Source organism: Psammomys obesus, unplaced genomic scaffold (assembly GCF_907164565.1).
Source record: "Psammomys obesus unplaced genomic scaffold, mPsaObe1.curated_primary_1811, whole genome shotgun sequence".
Taxonomy (NCBI): domain Eukaryota; kingdom Metazoa; phylum Chordata; class Mammalia; order Rodentia; family Muridae; genus Psammomys; species Psammomys obesus.
The window spans coordinates 8,486,822-8,504,675 of record NW_026590663.1 but is presented as its reverse complement, the minus strand read 5'-3'; the positions used below and the strand labels follow the sequence as shown (position 1 = coordinate 8,504,675).

The 17,854-nt window shown below is 40.7% G+C and overlaps 1 protein-coding gene across 2 annotated transcripts in view; it reads left to right on the top strand.

Moving 5' to 3' along the window:
• Tnpo3 (transportin 3) overlaps positions 1-17,854 on the top strand; it is a 75,462-nt gene that overhangs the window by 13,254 nt on the left and 44,354 nt on the right. Inside the window, exons 1-3 of one of the 2 annotated variants that reach the window (XM_055608214.1) lie at positions 3,789-3,904; positions 15,820-16,020; positions 17,026-17,099. In XM_055608214.1, coding sequence (XP_055464189.1) covers positions 3,887-3,904; positions 15,820-16,020; positions 17,026-17,099 — 293 coding nt within the window. In that variant the 5' untranslated portion in view covers positions 3,789-3,886. Of the gene's footprint in view, positions 1-3,788; positions 3,905-15,819; positions 16,021-17,025; positions 17,100-17,854 lie in introns of those variants that run through there. The other variant, XM_055608213.1, reaches the window with a different exon arrangement.

Genomic DNA, 17,854 nt, shown 5'->3' with positions numbered 1-17,854 from the left:
TTTAAGGATGGGTTTGTTCTGGCTTACAGTTTCAGGAAACATAGTCTACTGTGGCAGAATCAGTAGGCCACAACCAGGAAGCAGAGAGCTGTGATTCTTTCTGTTTACCTTACTTTCTTCTTTTCATTCAGCCGGGGATCCCAGCCCATGGCATAGTAGATGCCATTCACATTTAGGTTTCTCACCTCATGTAACCTACTCGAGATAATCCCTCACAGGCATTTCCTGAGACTTGTTTCCATGGTGATTCTAAATCTCATCAAGTTGACAGAATAGCCATTTTAGAGGGTCTCATGTAACCGAGGTTCTCGTCAGACTCACTATTTAGCAAAGATGTCCTTGCGCTTCTGAAGTTCTTGTGCCTCTGTTCTGGTGCTCAGATTATCCTAGGATAGGTGAGCACCCTTAGTTTTTGCTCTGTGCTGTTGACCCAGACTCTCACCCGTGCTCGACCAGCCGCTGAGCTGCATCACCCACAGTGCCAGAAGATGCAGGTGTGTTCTGTTTGTAGCTGCTGCTTAGTACATTTCAGACATACCGAAAATATTTTGAAGTAAGCCCCTTTCTAGAAGACCTTTTCCTCTTTTCTCCCGCTGTCTTGACCCTGGTGGTCGCCCTGTGACCACCTGCCTGTGTCTCCCAGTGTCGAGATTATAGGTGTGCTGCAGCACATGGAACAAAACTTTTCAACTTTTGATTTTGGCTAGAGAAACCATCAAGCTTCCTGTCACTAAAGAAAAAGTCAATCCTGGCAAGACCTGTGCAGTTGTACAGATAAGAACTCAAAGGTACTTCTTAGGCTGGGCAGACAGCTCAGTGGATTAAGTGTGTGCTGTGCAAGAGTGGGGACCTAGTGTGGATTCCCAGAACCCACACTTATATTCCCAGAACGTAAATCTGGAAGCCGTAGTGTGCTCCTGTGTCATGCCGAGTGAAGGCGAGACTTCCCAGAAGCTTGGGGCCGTTGGCCTGGCTGCGCAGCGGTGAGGAGACCCTGTCGCGGCCCGGCCACTCCACTGCTGCACCACAGCCACGAGCACAGCGACTGAAGGGGATTCTCACCTTCTGGCTTTGGGCTCTGTGTCTGTAAAGACTGGCTTGCTTGTTGTGTGGCTCTTCCTCTTTGTGTGCATTTTAGATTGTTTTGGTGGGTTTTTTTCATGTATGTGTGCGTGTATGTATGTATGTATGTATGTATGGTTTTCTTCTTAAAGATTTTATTTTTGTTTACTATGTAAACAGTGGTCTGCTACATGTGTGCCTGCACACCAGAAAACGACACCAGATCTCATTACAGATGGTTGGAAGCCACCCTGTGGTTGCTGGGAACTGAACTCAGGACCTCTGGAAGAGCAGCCAGTGCTCTTCACCTTTGAGCCACCTCTCCAGCCCCTGCTTTTTTGAGGCAGGGTTTCTTTGTATAGCCCTGGCACTTCTAAAAATAACTCTGTAGACCAGGCTGGCCTTGAACTTACAGAGAACTGCCTGCCCTTCCCTCTCTAGTGCCGGGTGATAGTTCTGTGGTCAGGTGCCTCACGTGCCTAGGAAAGTGGGTGCTGCATGCCTGTGAGGACGAAGAGGCATCGTAAAGTGAAGGGTCACACTCTTTCTCCTACCTGACGGTGCGATGTGTTCTTTATACAGAGCTTATTGTGGCCTAAGACTCTCTCAGCGCTTTGCGGGAGGTGCAGGGAGACAATTACGGTTGTTTCTGTGTTTTTGAAGACAGCTATGGCCTCTTGAATTGAACACAAAGGCTGAAGTAATCACAGTGCAGAGTCAAGGGTACAAAGAAAAATGTACTATGCTAGAGATAGCTTTTCTGTTCTTTTGTTAGAGAATATGTGAAACTAAAAGAATACAAGAATAATTATTGTTGTTTTCGGACAGCATTTCTCTATGTAGCCTTGTCTGTCCTGGAGCTAATTCACTTTGTAGAGCAGGCTGCTGCCTTCTGAGTGCTGGGTGGATTAAAGGCATGCATTATCACTGTCTGGATTAAAAACTGTAAAGTCAGTAATCACGGTGCTGGGATGTAGGTCTGTTGATGTTTTTCTAGTATGCATGTGCCTCTAGAAAAATACAAAAAGCAGGCGAATTGGCATATTCTACTCAGTCAGGAGGCGGAGTCAGCCTTGGCCACATGGCCAACGAGAGGCAATGTGAGCTACCTGAGACTCTGTCTTTTAAAAAAGAAAAGGAAAATCAGTGGTTATGATTTTTCTGTTTTCTTCCGTTTTTTTTTTTTTTTCTTCTCCTTTTATAATCCAGGGTATCCTCAGTCTCTCTGTTACTGGAAGAATGGCCTTGAATTCCTAATCTTCCTGCCTCTACCTGGATTACAGTTGTGAACCACCCACTTTATGTGGTGCAGAGATCCAGCCTAGGACTTTGCACTATATCCTCACGCCCTTGCTCACTTCCCCCTTACATCTGTGGCTAGTCAGTTGTCCAGTGTTGGGTTTTGGGGGGTGGGGGAGGGTGAGGACAAGCCGTCTACCCCTGAGGTGGATCCCGTCACTCACAGTAGCACTTTTAAATAGCCTGGAAGAATTTTGAATCTTTTATAGTTTATATGTATTAACATAGTAACCTGTGGCCTGAAGTCTCATCCATTTTCTGCATATAGAGAAAAATTTATTTATTTTTTTTGTTTGGTTTTGTTTTTCCAAGACAGGGTTTCTCTGGGTAGCCTTGGCTATCCTAGACTTACTCTGTAGATCAGGCTGTTCTCAAACTCACAGAGATCCACCTGCCTCTGCCTCCTGCTGGGATTACAGGTGTGTACCAGCACACAGCAAGTTTAAATTTTTTTAATTAAAAAAGATTATTTTTATATATTACGCTGTCTTGAATGTGTAATACAATGTTTTTGTTTACTTTGTATACCTTTTAAGTAGTCAGTGATAACATCAAGGCATAGAACATTTCATTAATTTTAACAGATTACTGAATACTTCACAGTAAATTCTTCTCGTTCCCCAACAACGCCTATTCAGACTTATAATTGCTTTTTACCATTTTCTAAAGGAAGTTTTGGTAAAATTGACACACAGCTAACCTACTTAAAAGTGGAGCACTTTTAGTGTATTCATAGAGTATCTGTGTTACCACAGTTGACTTTGCAATACTTCTTTATCCTAAAAGAAACCTATACCTTTTAGTTTGTTCTCTCAGTTCTGTTCCTTGACAAGAAAAACCTAAGGCCTTGTTGTATACCTCTTAAACAGTGTGATATGTATCTTGTAAGAATAAGCATATTCTTTCAAACTAAAACATCATTCTCAAGAAATTTAATGTTAATATATTGCTAGGTTCCAATACATAGAGACTTCTCTGATTCGGTCTGTCATAGACGTCTAGCTTCAGATTTTTACAAAGATCTGACTTTGAACCCTCCAATCCAGCCTTCCTGATGGCTTGACAGACTGCCTGCCTCCAAGGTGACTTTCTTATTCCCCAGCTCTCGTTGGTGGTGGTCGGGACTTTCAGGGCCTTATGTAATTCAGGCTGACCTCAGACTCTACCATGCATGGTTTGGCATATACTGAGGCCAAATTCAGTTTTCATACATGCTGTGCAAGTGCTCTACTGAGCTAGCTCTGTGTGGTGCTTGCATAGGAAGGACTTTGAGAGATTTCTAACAAGATCGGGTCATCTGTGAGCAAAGGTCATTTTACTCTTCCCTTCCTGTTTGCATGGCTTCTATTTATTTTTCTTACTTAACTGTGCTGATTAGAATTTATGGTACCATACTGAATAGAGTTTTGCTCCTGGTCTGAAGTGTTTTAAAATAAACTAACAAATCAAGGCTTTGCTAGGTAGCACTGTCTGGGTAGCACTGCAGCCGTCCTCTGTCCCAGCCTCTCATTGCTGGATTGCAAGAATGAGCCACCAGCCATCCGTGAGTCCAGTCTTTTTAGATTTACCAAGACTTTTTTAAAAAATTGCTTTTGAAAAAAAGATTGCATTTGTTTTATTTTAGGTGTTAGTTTCTCTTGCATGTATATATGTGCACCGTCTGTGCCTGATACTCAGAGGTCAGAAGAAGGTGTCCAGTCCTTGGAACAGGAATTGCAGATAGTTGGGAGCTACCATGTGGGTTCTAAGTACTGAATCCAGGTCCTCTGGAAGATCAGCCAGTGCTCTTAACTCCTAGGCTGTCTGTCCAGCTCTTTTTACTTGGTGCGTGTGTCGGTCAGTTTGGGAGTCAGTTCTCTCTCCACCTTGGGTTCTGGGGACTGAACGGAAGACCTGAGATTGGAGACTCTTTTACCCATCGAGCCATCTTGCTATTCTGTATTTCTTGATCTTTACTGGATTACACTGAATTTTTAGACTGTGTAATCAGAATATCTTTTCCTATGTTATTTCTGAATTCTAAAGTTATGTTTTTCAGTATGGGAGGTGAGAGAGTGTATTTTTATGTGTTTGTGTGGAGTTGGCTTGCGTGCTTATGTAGAGGCCAGATAACTCTGAAAGCCACCTCTCCCCTGTTATCTTATGGGATCTGGGTTCAAACTCTGATTGCCAGGCCTGTGTGCAAGTCTCTGATTGCTCAACCATTATTACTGGGCCTTGAATTTGAATTTGAATTTGAATTTCCAGTCTTAGTTTTCTTAATTTAGTTCCCCAAGTCTTTTGAATTAATTGCCTGAAGTTCTTCAGCTTCTTAGCTCTTTTGGATGAGAAAGTAGCACATTAGTGTGTTATAATAAAATCAAAGGCTGGAGAAATGATAGGTGATAATGTCAGCTTGTTACAGGATGTATCCAGTGTATAGGATAAACCCTGTTAAAGTATCACTGTGTTTTGTGAACAAAGTCTCTCACAGTGAGCCTTTATTACTCTGGCATCTTGAAGTTTGTTTTCTGCTTGGCGCAAGATTGTTTACAGAATGTCAAAAAGCTTTGTGTAGTAAGGCTGAGGCTATCTAGAATTCTTTTTATTTTTTAAAATTTCCTTTGTGTGCGTGTGCGTGACTGCATTCACACTGAGAATGAATGCAAGTGTGTGTCACAGTGTATGTTTAAAGGTCATATGACAACTTTGTGAGGTCAGTTCTCTGTCGTGATGTGAATTCTGGAGAGTGATCTCAGGTCCTCTGTCTTCCTTTTTAAAGAAAAAAATTCATTTTGACACAAGGTCTTATTAAGTTGTCAGGCAATCTTGAATGTTCCATTTTCTTGCCTCAGCCTCTCAAGCACTCGTATTTTAGGCATGCACCACCTTGCCTGGTATCCAAAGATATTAAATACAAACAAACAACAAAAAGCAAATTCCAGTATTAGTAAAAATTCTGGAGAACTAAATCTCTTTGCCTTTTATGTTTGCTAACTTGGATTTCTGTTCACAAGTTAGTCAACTTGCCAAAGACAACTTATTTTTTGTTTTGGTTCTCACATTCATTTTTATTTATTTATTTTTATGTGTGTATGGGTATTTTGCCTGCATGTATGTCTGTATCACATGCGTGGCTGGTGCCTGCAGAGGCCTGAAGGTGTCAGATTCCCCAGTACGGGGGTACAGACAGTTGTGAGCTCCCATATGGATGCTGGGAATCTATCCTAGGTCCTCTGGAAGAGAATTTAGTATTTTAAACTGCTGACTGGTCTCCTGCCCCTTCTCTCCTTTATGTTTTAAATCTCTGTTTTTAAAGAAGTCAAGATAGTTAAGTCAGAAATGTAGATAATGAAGCTGGATGCAATGGCTGATGTGCCTAACACCGGTATTTAAAAGGCTAACGAAGAGGGATGGCCATGAGTTCAAGGCCAGTTTGAGTGAGACTTGGGCTCAAAATAGCACAAACAACTGGCCTTCCTTCCTGCCTCCAACTGCCAGTGACACCAGTCTATGCAGCCCAGGACCCTGTGCCAGGTGTCTACCCTTACCAAGATGCTGCCAAAAAGGGGAGGAGATGGAATCAAACCACACTAGTCATTTCAAGACTTGGAGCCTCACTGAAAATGGGTACTGTTGGATTTCCAGCTGTTGGGAAGTCTACCGTTTTCAGTATGTTAACCAATAGTCAGGCTTCAGCAGAAAACTTCCCATTCTGTACCACCTACCCCAAAGAGAGTAAAACCCCGTGCCAGATGAAAGATTCCATTTGCCAGTACCACAAACTAGCAAAAAAGATTCTAGCTTTCCTAAATGTGGGTATTGCTGGCCTTGTGAAGTGAGCTCACAATGGGAAGAGATTGGCATATCTTTTTATCCTATATTGCTGCCTGTGATGGGATTTTTAATAGAACATGTTTTTGAAGATGATATCATGCGTGTTGAAGGAAGTGTAGCTCCCACCACAGATACAGAAACAATAAGAGCCTCAGCTGAAAGATAGGGAAATGATTGGGTCCATTATAGATGAACTAGGAAAGGTGGCTATGAGAGGAGGACATAAGAAACTGAAGCCAGAGAGAGAGAGAGAGAGAGAGACTGAAGCCCAAATATGATATAATGTGCAAAGTCAACTCTGGGTTATAGATCAAAAGAAACATGTTCACTTCTGTTATAATCGAAATGACACAGATTTAAGTGCTAATAAACATTTATATTTTACTTCATTTGGTTAATCTTTCTGAAAAAGATTTTGAAAGGGGATACAATATGCCTGAAGCAAAGGCATAAAAAGACTTTCTAAAGGAGTTTCTGAGTGTTCCTTGTGACTTAGTCCAGAGAAGCCTCTTCAGGGAGCACTGGATGGCTTTGGAGCACCTCCCTCATGATGGGCGGGGCAGACAAGTGAATGAGGACCAATTTTGTAGACAGGCTGCTCATGGCTTTCATCGCTGTGTGCACTCTTGCTCTCAAAGGGCATAATCTAATTCCTGGTTTACTGGGCAGACAAGTGCAAGAGATTAAAGTCAGAAGTAGAAAAACAAAGTGAAAAAATAGAAAAGTAGGAAACTTAACAGTCAGCTGGCTGGCAACCACAAAAATATGTGTCAATGGTGTGAATGAAATCCATGTTTTCGATTGGCTTTTCTTTACTGCCTTGATGGGAATGTTTAATGCCATAGTTGATGGTAGATTGGTGGCACAGTTCCCCCTGACTTTCTTACATGCAAAACCTGCTGGGGAAATAAGACAACTAAAGGAGCTCAAGGAGATACAAATCGGAAAGGAAGAAGTCACAGTACCACTATTTGCAGATGATATGATAGTATACATGAACGACCCCAAAAATTTAACCATAGAACTCCTTCAGCTGATAAACACCTTCAGCAAAGTGGCTGGATATAAAGTTAACCCCCCCTCAAAAAAAAAAATCAGAAGCCCTCCTATATACCAAAGACAAAAGGGCCAAGAAAGAAATTAGGGAAACAACACCCTTCACAATAGCCACTAATAACATAAAGTACCTTGGTGTGACTCTAACCAAGCAAATGAAAGATCTGTTTGAAAAAACACTTGAAGTCTCTGAAAAAAGAAATTGAAGAAGATACCAGAAGATGGAAAGATCTCCCGTGCTCATGGATTGGTAGGATTTACATAGTGAAAATGGCCATCCTGCCAAACGCAATCAACAGATTTAATGCAATTCCCAACACAATTCTTTACTGACCTTTGAAAGAAAAATTCTCAACTTCATATAGAAAAACAAAAAACCCAGAATTTTCAAAATGGTCCTGTACAACAACAGATCATCTAGAGGTATCTCCATCCCTGATCTCAAGCTGTACTACAGAGCAATATTACTGGCATAGATCAATGGAATCAAATAGAAGACCCAGAAATAAACCCACATACCTATGGATGCTTGATTTCTGACAAAGAAGCCAAAACCATACAATGGAAAAAAGACAGCATCTTCAACAAATGGTGCTGGTCTAATTGGATGTCTACATGTAGAAAAATGAAAATAGATCCATATTTATAACCCTGCACAAAACTAAAGTCCAAGTGGATCAAAGACCTCAACATAAACCAGATACATTAAATCTGTTAGAGGAAAAAGTGGGGAAGAGCCTAGAACTCATTGGCATAGGAAGCAACTTCCTGAACAGAACACCAACAGCACAGGCTCTAAGAGCAACAATCAATAAATGGGACCTCATGAAACTGAAAGGCTTCTGTAAAGCAAAGGACACTGTCGTCAGAACAAAATGATAGCCTGCAGTCTGGGAAATGATCTTCACCAACCCTACATCTGACAGAGGTCTAATATCCAGAATATATGAAGAACTAAAGAAGTTAAAAAAGCAACAAATCAAGCAATCTAATTAAAAAATGGATTATAGAGCTAAACAGAGAATTCTCTGTAGAGGAATATTGAATGGCAGCGAAACACTTAAAGAAATGCTAAAAAAAGAAATGCTAAACGTCCTTAGTAATCGGGGAAATGCAAATCAAAACAACCCTGAGATTTCACCTTACACCCATCAGAATGGCTAAGATAAAAATCTCAAGTGACAACACATACTGGAGAGGTTGTGGAGAAAGGGGAACCCTCCTCTGCTGGTGGGAATGTAAATTTGTACAACCACTTTGGAAATCAATTTGGTGCTTTCTCAGACAGTTAGGAATAGTGCTTCCTTAAGATCCAGCTATACCACTCCTAGGCATATATGCAAAATATACTCAAGTACACAACAAGGACATTTGTTCAACCATGTTCATAGCAGCTTTATTCGTAATAGCTAGAACCTGGAAACAACCCAGATGTCCCTCACCTGAGGAATGGATACAGAAATTGTGGTACATTTACACAGTGGAATACTACTCAGCAATTAAAAACAAGGAAATCATGAAATTTGCAGGCAAATGGTGGGATCTAGAAAAGATTATCCTGAGTGAGGTATCCCAGGAACAGAAAGACATACATGGTATATACACACCTATAAGTGGCTATTAGACATATTATATAGGATAATCATACTGAAATCTGTACACCTAAAGAAGCTAATTAAGAAGGAGGACCCTGGGTAAAACGATCAATCCTCACTCAAAAAGACAAATAGGATGGACATTGGAAGAAAGAGAAAACAAACAGGTCAGGAGCCTACCACAGAGGGCCTCTGAAAGACTCTACCCATCAGGGTATCAAAGCAGATGCTGAGACTCATAACCAAACTTTGGGCAAAGTGCAGGGAATCTTATGAAAGAAGGGGGAGATAGTAAGACTTGGAGAGGACAGGAGCTCCACAAGGACCAAATATATCTGGGCACAGGGGTCTTTTTTGAGACTGTTTCTCCAACCAAGGACCATGCATGGATATAACCTAGAACCCCTGCACAGATGTAGCCCATGGCAGCTCAGCATCCAAGTGGTTCCGTAGTAATGGGAACAGAGACTGTCTCTGACATGAACTCAATGGCTGGCTCTTTGATCACCTCTCCCTGATGAGGGAGCAGCCTTATCAGCCACAGAGGAGGACATTGCAGCCAGTCCTGATGAGCTAGGGTCAGTTGGAAGGGGAGGAGGACCTCCTCTATCCATGGACTTGGAGAGGGGCATGATTGGAGATGAGGGAGGGAGGGTAGGATTGGGAGGGAATGGGGGAGGGGCCTACAGCTGGGATTACAAAACTAATTAATATAAAAAAATTTTTAATTAAAAAAGAACAGTAATATAATATTATAAATTATGTTAGTAATTTTTTTAAAGTTTTACCATATTTTAAACTATGTAACTTTCAATGAAATAAAAAAATGTAGTGTTTGAAGGAAAAAAAGAAAACCTGCTGGGAGTTGGGTACAGTAGCGCATGCTTATAATCTCAGAACTTGGGGAGGCAGAGGCAGGTGGATCTCTGTGAGTTCAATGCCAGCCTGGTCTACAAAGGAGTCCAGGACAGCCAAGGCTACACAGAAGAAAAACAAAAACAGAAAACCTGCTGGGAGATGGCCGCACAGGCTGTTCCTCTGTCCTCCAGAAGACTGTTGGCCTTGCCTTTCACAAGCTGTCACCAACCAGGCTGACTGATTTCTTGCCTCACCTCTACCCCCATGTTCTTCTAGGAAGTTCTTTTGCAGGAAAACAAAATTCTTTATTTTGTCATACTGTTTAAATTTTACCTCAGACTGCCAAGGCACCTGGCCGTGTTCTAGTTGTAGCTGTTTCTCAGTGTTTTGGATATGATCAGAATAAGAATGGCACCTAACTAATGCGATAGTGGTATGGGCATGAATGACCTTTTTAATAAATGGAGTCATTAGTGAAATTTGGGTTTTTTTGTAAACAAAAATATTGTCTTTCTTGTATTTCTTAAGTATTTCTGTGGGACTGATGACAAGCCTTTTGTATGCCATGATCCATAGAAACAGACTGTCCATGAACATTAGGCAGTTAGGAGAAAAACATAAACTTAGTTGGGGTTATTTGTTGTGTTTTTTTTTTTTAAAAACTAAATATATCACTTATGTTGACTAAAGAGCCAGATTTTTATCTGTTTCATGTGGAGAGATTTTTTTTTGCATATTATAAAAACATTTTTAATAATCTGAATGAAAGGGTAAGGGTAAACGTTGATCCGAAAGAGTTAGCATAAAATTTTTCAACGTGTTTTTGTTTTGTTTTTAACCAGAAAAGCAAAAGAATGGAATGTTCTAAATATGCAGTCAAGGCTGCTGGAAAATACAGACAAGGCAGAAATTACATTGTTAAAGATACTGGTTTCTTCAAATTTAATGCACCCCAGCAACCAAAAAAGAAAAAAAAAATAGTTATTGTTCAAATAAACATACAACTTCCAAAATGCGTATATTGGGTTTTTAGATTTTTAAATTAAGGTTTCTGAAAATGGTATGGACAAAGTTGGGAATGGGAATCTTTTAGGAACAAATTATTTTTTTCTTAAAAATTAAAAAATACTGTGTACCTTTAATGAAATTGCGTTACTAAACTGAACAGCTTTGTATTTCACATGATTAAATTATTGATGTGGTTATTAATATTTACTATTGACTTATCTTTTAATTAAACAGCGGTTATTCCTAAACCAGCTGTATATCTAAATCACCACACAGAGACTGGAATTTATTTAACTAACCTAGAACACAATGCTGGGCAATAGTTATTCCATCCTAAACCTCCAAGCCCACATAGTTTCCTCCCATTCAGATTTCACCCTATATATACTTGCTTTTCTTTAATCATATTTTAGGTCCAGTCCCATCTCTCCACGTGGTTCCAAGACCTCTCCTGCCGATTCTTCTCCTCTTCTTCCTCTCGCTTCCTTTTCCTCCCCCATCCTATATTCTCCATTGCTCAGCATTGGCTGGTTGTTTTATTGACAATACAGAGAACAAATGGTGGCATGTTTACACAAACTTGAGACAGGTGATACTTAGAATAAGCATCACAGTACAATGTCCAGATTGAAACCAGATAGTTGGGGTGAGAAATCAACATTTAAATGAACAAGGGTAAATTGTATACATTCCAAAAGCACATTATACCAACAAATTATAGAAGCTTTTCAAAAACAATATTACTCACATGAATCTTGATTGGTCTTCATGTGCATACCAAGCCTGATGGTGAAGACTGGTGTTTCTTGTTGAGCCTGCAAAAGATGTGTGCTGCACAGTTCTCAGATGGCTAAACTCAGCACAACACTCAACAAATCCATCGTGGAAAGCAAACAAAACAAGCAAGTAAACAAATAGAGTAAAGCCGATACAGCTGAGTTTTCTGACATGGCATTGCACAGTCCTTTGTTTTTTTGTTGTCTGCTCTGGGCACTGGGGTCCGTGTGCATGTTAGGTAAGTGCTCTGCTGCCAGACTGTGCTCCCAGCACCGCTGTACAGAATTTTCTCCTTCTTCCTATTTCCTAACTAATTCAGTGCAACAAATATTTACAAGGCATTTATGTTAAGTAATTTAGCCATGATTTCAAGCATATGGGAAGCACTCAAGGCTAGGAAATCCAGGTCAACCTGGGCAACATGGCAAAATCGTTCTAAAAGCAAGCGGCACCGTCCTCCCCCCAACACCCCCCCCAAATAAAAAAGATTAAAAGGAAGTTAGTGTATTAGAAGATGTGTATAGTTATGTGAATATATTGTGTCATTTTATAAGACACCTGAGCATCTATAGATTCTGGTTTCTGGGGGTCTGGGAGCCAATCCAGGGTACAAAGGGACAACTGTTGTTATCTCTTACAAATTGCCAACTGGAACCCAAGTCTTGATGAGATACAGAGTTGGCCTCTTTGTCCCTTGGTCTTTCAGTTGTTCATCAGGAAGCATGTGATGTCTGGTAACCTGTTACTGTGAGACACATTACTCTAACAGAATAACTTAAAGCAAAGCTAGTTTATTGTATCTTACAGATTTGTAGGTTGGGAATTCTTGCAGGACTCTTTGGCTTATGATTATGCTCATGGAGGTATCCATTTAGTGATTGGGTTATTTTAGAAGTTCTCAGACATGCTAGACACCAGAAGGAGAGCCTAGAAAGTTAGACATACTCAGACCCCTTTGTTCTCTCTGTGGTCTTGCGGCCTTTCCAAGTTTCCTCACTAGGAAAGAAGTTGGGAATTCCACATGACAGTTGGTTCTCCGAGGAATGTAAGAAACCCAGCAGAAGTTCCAAGCTCCCCCTGACCTGAACACAAATTACTTAAGGCCAGACCATGTTGAAGGAGAGGAAAAATAGATTTGATCTTTAATCTAGAATTTTAGCATTGAATTACAGCTCTCTTTTTCCCGTTCATTTTTGGTGATGTGCTCTGTTGTCAGTGCTGAATCTGTTGTTTTTTGGTGTGATGACTTACACTGAATATGCATTTAAGATTTTTATTTGCTGGAATACTCTGAAGAGATCCCTGTGTGGCAGCACAGCCAGCACTGAGCACTGCTGCTTTGGTGCGCATATGGGAAGAGTTGTGGTGGTTAGCCGATTTCAGGGCTGGGGAGCAAGTCCAGGCCCTTGCCCTGGAGGTGCAGGGTGCTGTGTGATGCTCGCGCTCAACCCTCCCCCAGTTAGTCTATCTTTACATTCGCTCTTCTGGCTCAGCCTTGCTGGCTCAGCTGTCAGGGAGTGTGAACAGCGTGCACCTCTCTTCCTGGGAGTCTTCCTCCGCTCTCTCATCAGTGTTGAAGCCCCACTCTAACCACTGGGGTATCTGAAGCTTGGCTTTTGAAAGTTAATTGTGTGTATATGCATGGGTGTGAGTGTGAGCCATACCACTGTTTGGAAGTCAAGAGGACAGCCTGAGGGAGTGCTTCTGTCTTACTGCGTGGACCCTGGGCATCGGGCTCTGCTTGTCAGGCTTGACAGCGGGCACCTTTAAACAGTAAGCTGTCCTGCCTGCTCAGAAATTATTCTAAAAGATTATTGTGTGTGTTGGGGGGGGTGGGGGTCACTGTGCCTGCATGCATTCATGTGTAAATGAGAGGACAGGCTCTGGTGTGTGGATCCTCAACTTTCCCCTCTCTCGCTATTGGCCACGGGCTGTGCACTGTGGGCTTCCTGGCCTTGGAGCTTCCCGGAGACTCTCTGGTCCTGTGCCCATCTGCAGCAGGGGCAGGGTTATAGAAATATGCCATGGCTGTGTGGAGTTTATGTGGGTTCTGGAGATCCAAACCTGGATCATCGATTTGTGGTCTAAGTGCATTTATCCATTAAGCCTTTTTCATCCTGAAGTTTGTTGCTGGATGATATTATTATTATTATTATTATTATTATTATTATTATTATTATTATTATTATTAAATACTGCTTAGAAAGGGCTCAGGGGAATAAACTGAAATTCAAAAAAATTCTCTTGATTTCTTGTTTGTAACAGTTTATGGCTTTTATAATGGAATTTAGTTTGACCAGATAGAAAATCTTTATAACATTTTTTCTTAGTATCTTCAGCATATCATATTCTATTTTCTTCAGAAGTGTTTCAGTAAAAAAACTCCCTTGCTTTTGTTTTTACTGTGCAAAAGGATGACGGAGATAGTATTTCACAGTCCACTTTATCTCCCGGTGGAAAGCACGGTGTCTCAGCAGCATTAGTTTGGCCATCTCTTAGGTTTTCACAGACACTGTTCGCAGCTCTCCCTCCTTGCTGGATCGTTGGTCCTTGGTCCTCAGGAACAAGGGAGCGGAAGGCAATTTACTGGGGGTTCCGTGACCCGTGAGAACAAAAGTAAATAGCCGTCCAGGACCAGCTGCAGGGAGGCAGCCCAGCTTTATCGGGTGAATGAGGGCATATGGAGCTCTGCAGGGTGGGTGAATGTCATTGGCTGAAGGGCTGAGGTAGAGGTGGGGACTTGGCCTCCCTAGGTTAGGCAGAGAAGAGGGAGCCCTCTTCATCCAGCTCAGGGCTTTCCGGCCATGAAGGACTGCAGGCTTAGCAGCAGGGTCCAACAACAGTGTGTCGTCTCCCTGCTTAAAGTGTGGGAAAGAAAAACCCATGCGTGTAACATACAACACAGTGTCAATGTCAGGCAGGGATTTTTTTTGTCCAGCCATTTTATATAGAAGAAAGGAGTGTGTGTGTGTGTGTGCACGCGCGTGCAAGCGTGCGCGTACATGCCTGCAGACACACACCTAAGTGTTGAAAAAGTAAGTCTGTCTAAGCTGCATATTTGATACTACAAGACATAGAACACCTTCAGTGGTTTTCAAAAAGGATCAGTATTTTGATTTCCAATACTGAAACTTTTCTTCAGTTAAGCATATGATACAAAATGACAGATGTTTAGGTCTGTTTCAAAAGTTGGGGAAATTCTGTCCTAATCCAAAGCTAAAATTAATTTATTTTAATGTCTTTGAAAATGAAAATTTTCAGTAACTTAAACAGGTATTTAAAAAATGATTTATTATTCATTTTTATTTTATGCACGTTGGTGTTTTGCTTGTATGAGTCTATGTGAGGGTGTCAGGTCCCTTGGAACTAGAGTTACAGACAGTTGTGAGCTGCCATATGGGTGCTGGGAATCAAACCATGGTCCTCTGGAGGAGCAGCCAGTGAGTGTTCTTAACCTCCGAGCCATCTCTCTAGCCTCTCAGATAACAGCTTTTAACTATTAAACATTCTGACACATTTGTACTATCCAATGTTACACTGATAATTCTTACAACATGGTGGGAAAATACTTTGAAAATGTGAAGTCTCTGTTTTCTTTAAGCTAGAATGTTTCTGTAAGAGCAGAAGACTTTGTATGTAAAGTAAAAACATACTTCATACAGGAATCTCTGCAGTCTTGAGGTGAGGTGCTCTAGGTGTTTTTATTGGCATCCGGTGGTGGTGAGGGGCTTGGAGCTGTGTGTGTGCTGTGTGTTCAGAACAAAGGCCACAAGGAAGTCATCCTTTTCAACATACCTGAATACTCCCTAAAAGGTGTGTGCCACCGCCCCTAGCCTTTCTTATTATTTTTACAGACAAGTTTACTTAATTTTTTTGTAACTGATTTTAGTAGCATTGTCAAAATCTGTCGTATATATAAGCATATAAGAAATAAAATATATGAAAATTTCGCTTTTTCCAGTGAGACCAATGGAATACTTTTTTTTTTTTTTTATAGTAAAAAGTTTCAAGTCTTAAGTCTCAGAATGACCAAAACATTTAAGGAAAAAAGAGAAGAAACATTCAACTTGCAAATAGGGTTAGAAGCTTTATAGTAATGATTTAGTTTTACTAGAAATTTCTGGGATATTTTTCTTTATAACCTTATTCGGATTTTCCAGGTTCTGTCTTTTGATTCAGTTGTCTTAGGCCATTAGGCCATACTAGTATTGCTTTTGTTGAACAGACCCTACGAACTGAAGTTAATTTGTGAAAATTTTCTTCTATTATTAACTATACTAAAATTATATGACTTTAAAATTATTTATAAAAGTAATATACATTAAGATATCTTTTTATCTCCTTTCAGGTTCATGCCTGGGAGATTTCTGATCAGTTGTTACAGATCCGACAGGATGTGGAATCATGCTATTTCGCTGCCCAGACCATGAAAATGAAGATTCAGACCTCATTTTATGAGCTCCCTACGGACTCTCATGCTTCTTTAAGGGACTCATTGCTAATTCATATTCAGAACTTGAAAGACTTGTCACCTGTCATTGTAACACAGGTAAATCCTATACTTACTAAGGCAATTTGTGAGGTCATTTGGGTACGTCAGATTCATTTTGGTTAGCATTGATTGGTCATGTAAGGCAATGTTGACTTTATTGCTATATTTTCACAATTATAGCAGAATAAAAAATTTAATCTTTTGTAATAGTCTTTGAGTTCATTACGCTTCAGATATTGGAAGTGGGGAGGTGAGTTTTCTCTAGCTTGTGCTCCCCACTGTTAAACCTGCAGATGATTTTTTAAAAAATCTGTACTATTATGGGTCAGAGGTCTATGTAGTTAAAAAAAATATTTTCTGGGAGAATTGATTAGTAAAAGTCTTATAAATGAAACAGTAAATGTTTAGCCAGGGAAATGCATTAGGAAGTAAAGTTCATGAAGTGCTCTTGGATAAGGCTTCAAGGTGAGAGATGGAAAGAGGAGGGAAGCAGTCGTTGCTTAGGGCTAAGTCACAGCTCTAACTTTGTCAGTAGCTTTGGCCTTTTGGCAAAGTATAATTTATCTTCGAAATTTTGTGGTATTGCCAAATAAAAGTAAGTATTGATATATTCTAAGGAAATCCATGTTTTTAAATGTTTTTATTCATGTTGTTTTTAAGCTAAGCATTGTGGTCTAAACCTATAATCCCAGCTCTTGGGAGGTAGAGAAAGGGGAGTCAGGACGTCGGTCAGCTTCTGCTGCATACTGGGTTCAAGGCTAGCCTGAGCTGGATGATCGCGGTCTCAGAAGCAATAGAAAAATAGATGTTCTAGCTATCAAGTATATATTTCATTGTTTAGTTGTTGTTGTTGCTTTTTGGTTTTGTCGTTAATTTTTAAGTTTGATCTTTAAATACAAGCAGTGTGTAGCTCGCTTGATAAACGGATAGCTAGGCTTTCTTTGGGAAAGGAGGGAAAAGGATGCTAGACGTACTGGGAAGAAATGTGGTCTCTGCTTTCTGTTAGCATTGATGGTATGTGTTTATCTGGTCTGTTCATTTATTTACTCTCTTCCTGTTCAGCTGGCTTTAGCAATAGCAGACCTTGCCCTACAGATGCCCTCTTGGAAGGGATGTGTACAAACGCTGGTAGAAAAGTAAGTAATTTCTAAGTTGTATCGGCAGTATGAGAGCATTGGATTCCACTAGTCCAGAGAAATCTGCTCCAATAACAGACAGTTGATGGTTCCCTAAATTGTGTATAAGTATGTGTCTGCATGTGGGTGTGTGCACATGGACACACACGCCAGCAGAGGGTGGGTGCAGCCTGTGCTCTGGAGCTGGAGTTCGGTTTTGTGGGCTGCATGGCAAGGTGCTGGGAAGAGCAGCAAGCCTCTTAACCACCCATCTGTCTACTGCTTCATTCCCAAATGACAGATTTTTATTTCTCCTCCAAAAATGATTGCTTTGTTTGTGCATTGTGGGTGTGCACGCCACGTAACTCATGTCAAGGACAAGTTGAAGGAGGAGTGGGTTCTTGCCCCCACACAGGTTCTGTGGACAAGTACCTTTGCACACGTCAACTTCTCCAGCCCTTGAGTTTTACAGTATTAATTTTTATTAAAGCAAGTAAAATTTGGGTTTGGGCATGAAGGTTTCATGCATTCAATCCCAGCAGTCAGGAGGCAATGGTAGGCAGATCTGAATGAGTTCAAGGTTAGCCTGGTCTACATATTGAGTTCTTGGCCTAGTAAGGCTACATTGTCTACCAGTGAATACATGAATGAATATAAACAAACAAGCCTTCCTGTCTGCCAATAAACAAACAAATTCAAAGATATGTTGTCTCTGAATAAATAAGTAAATATGTATGTATGTATGTATGTATGTATGTATGTATGTATGTATGTAT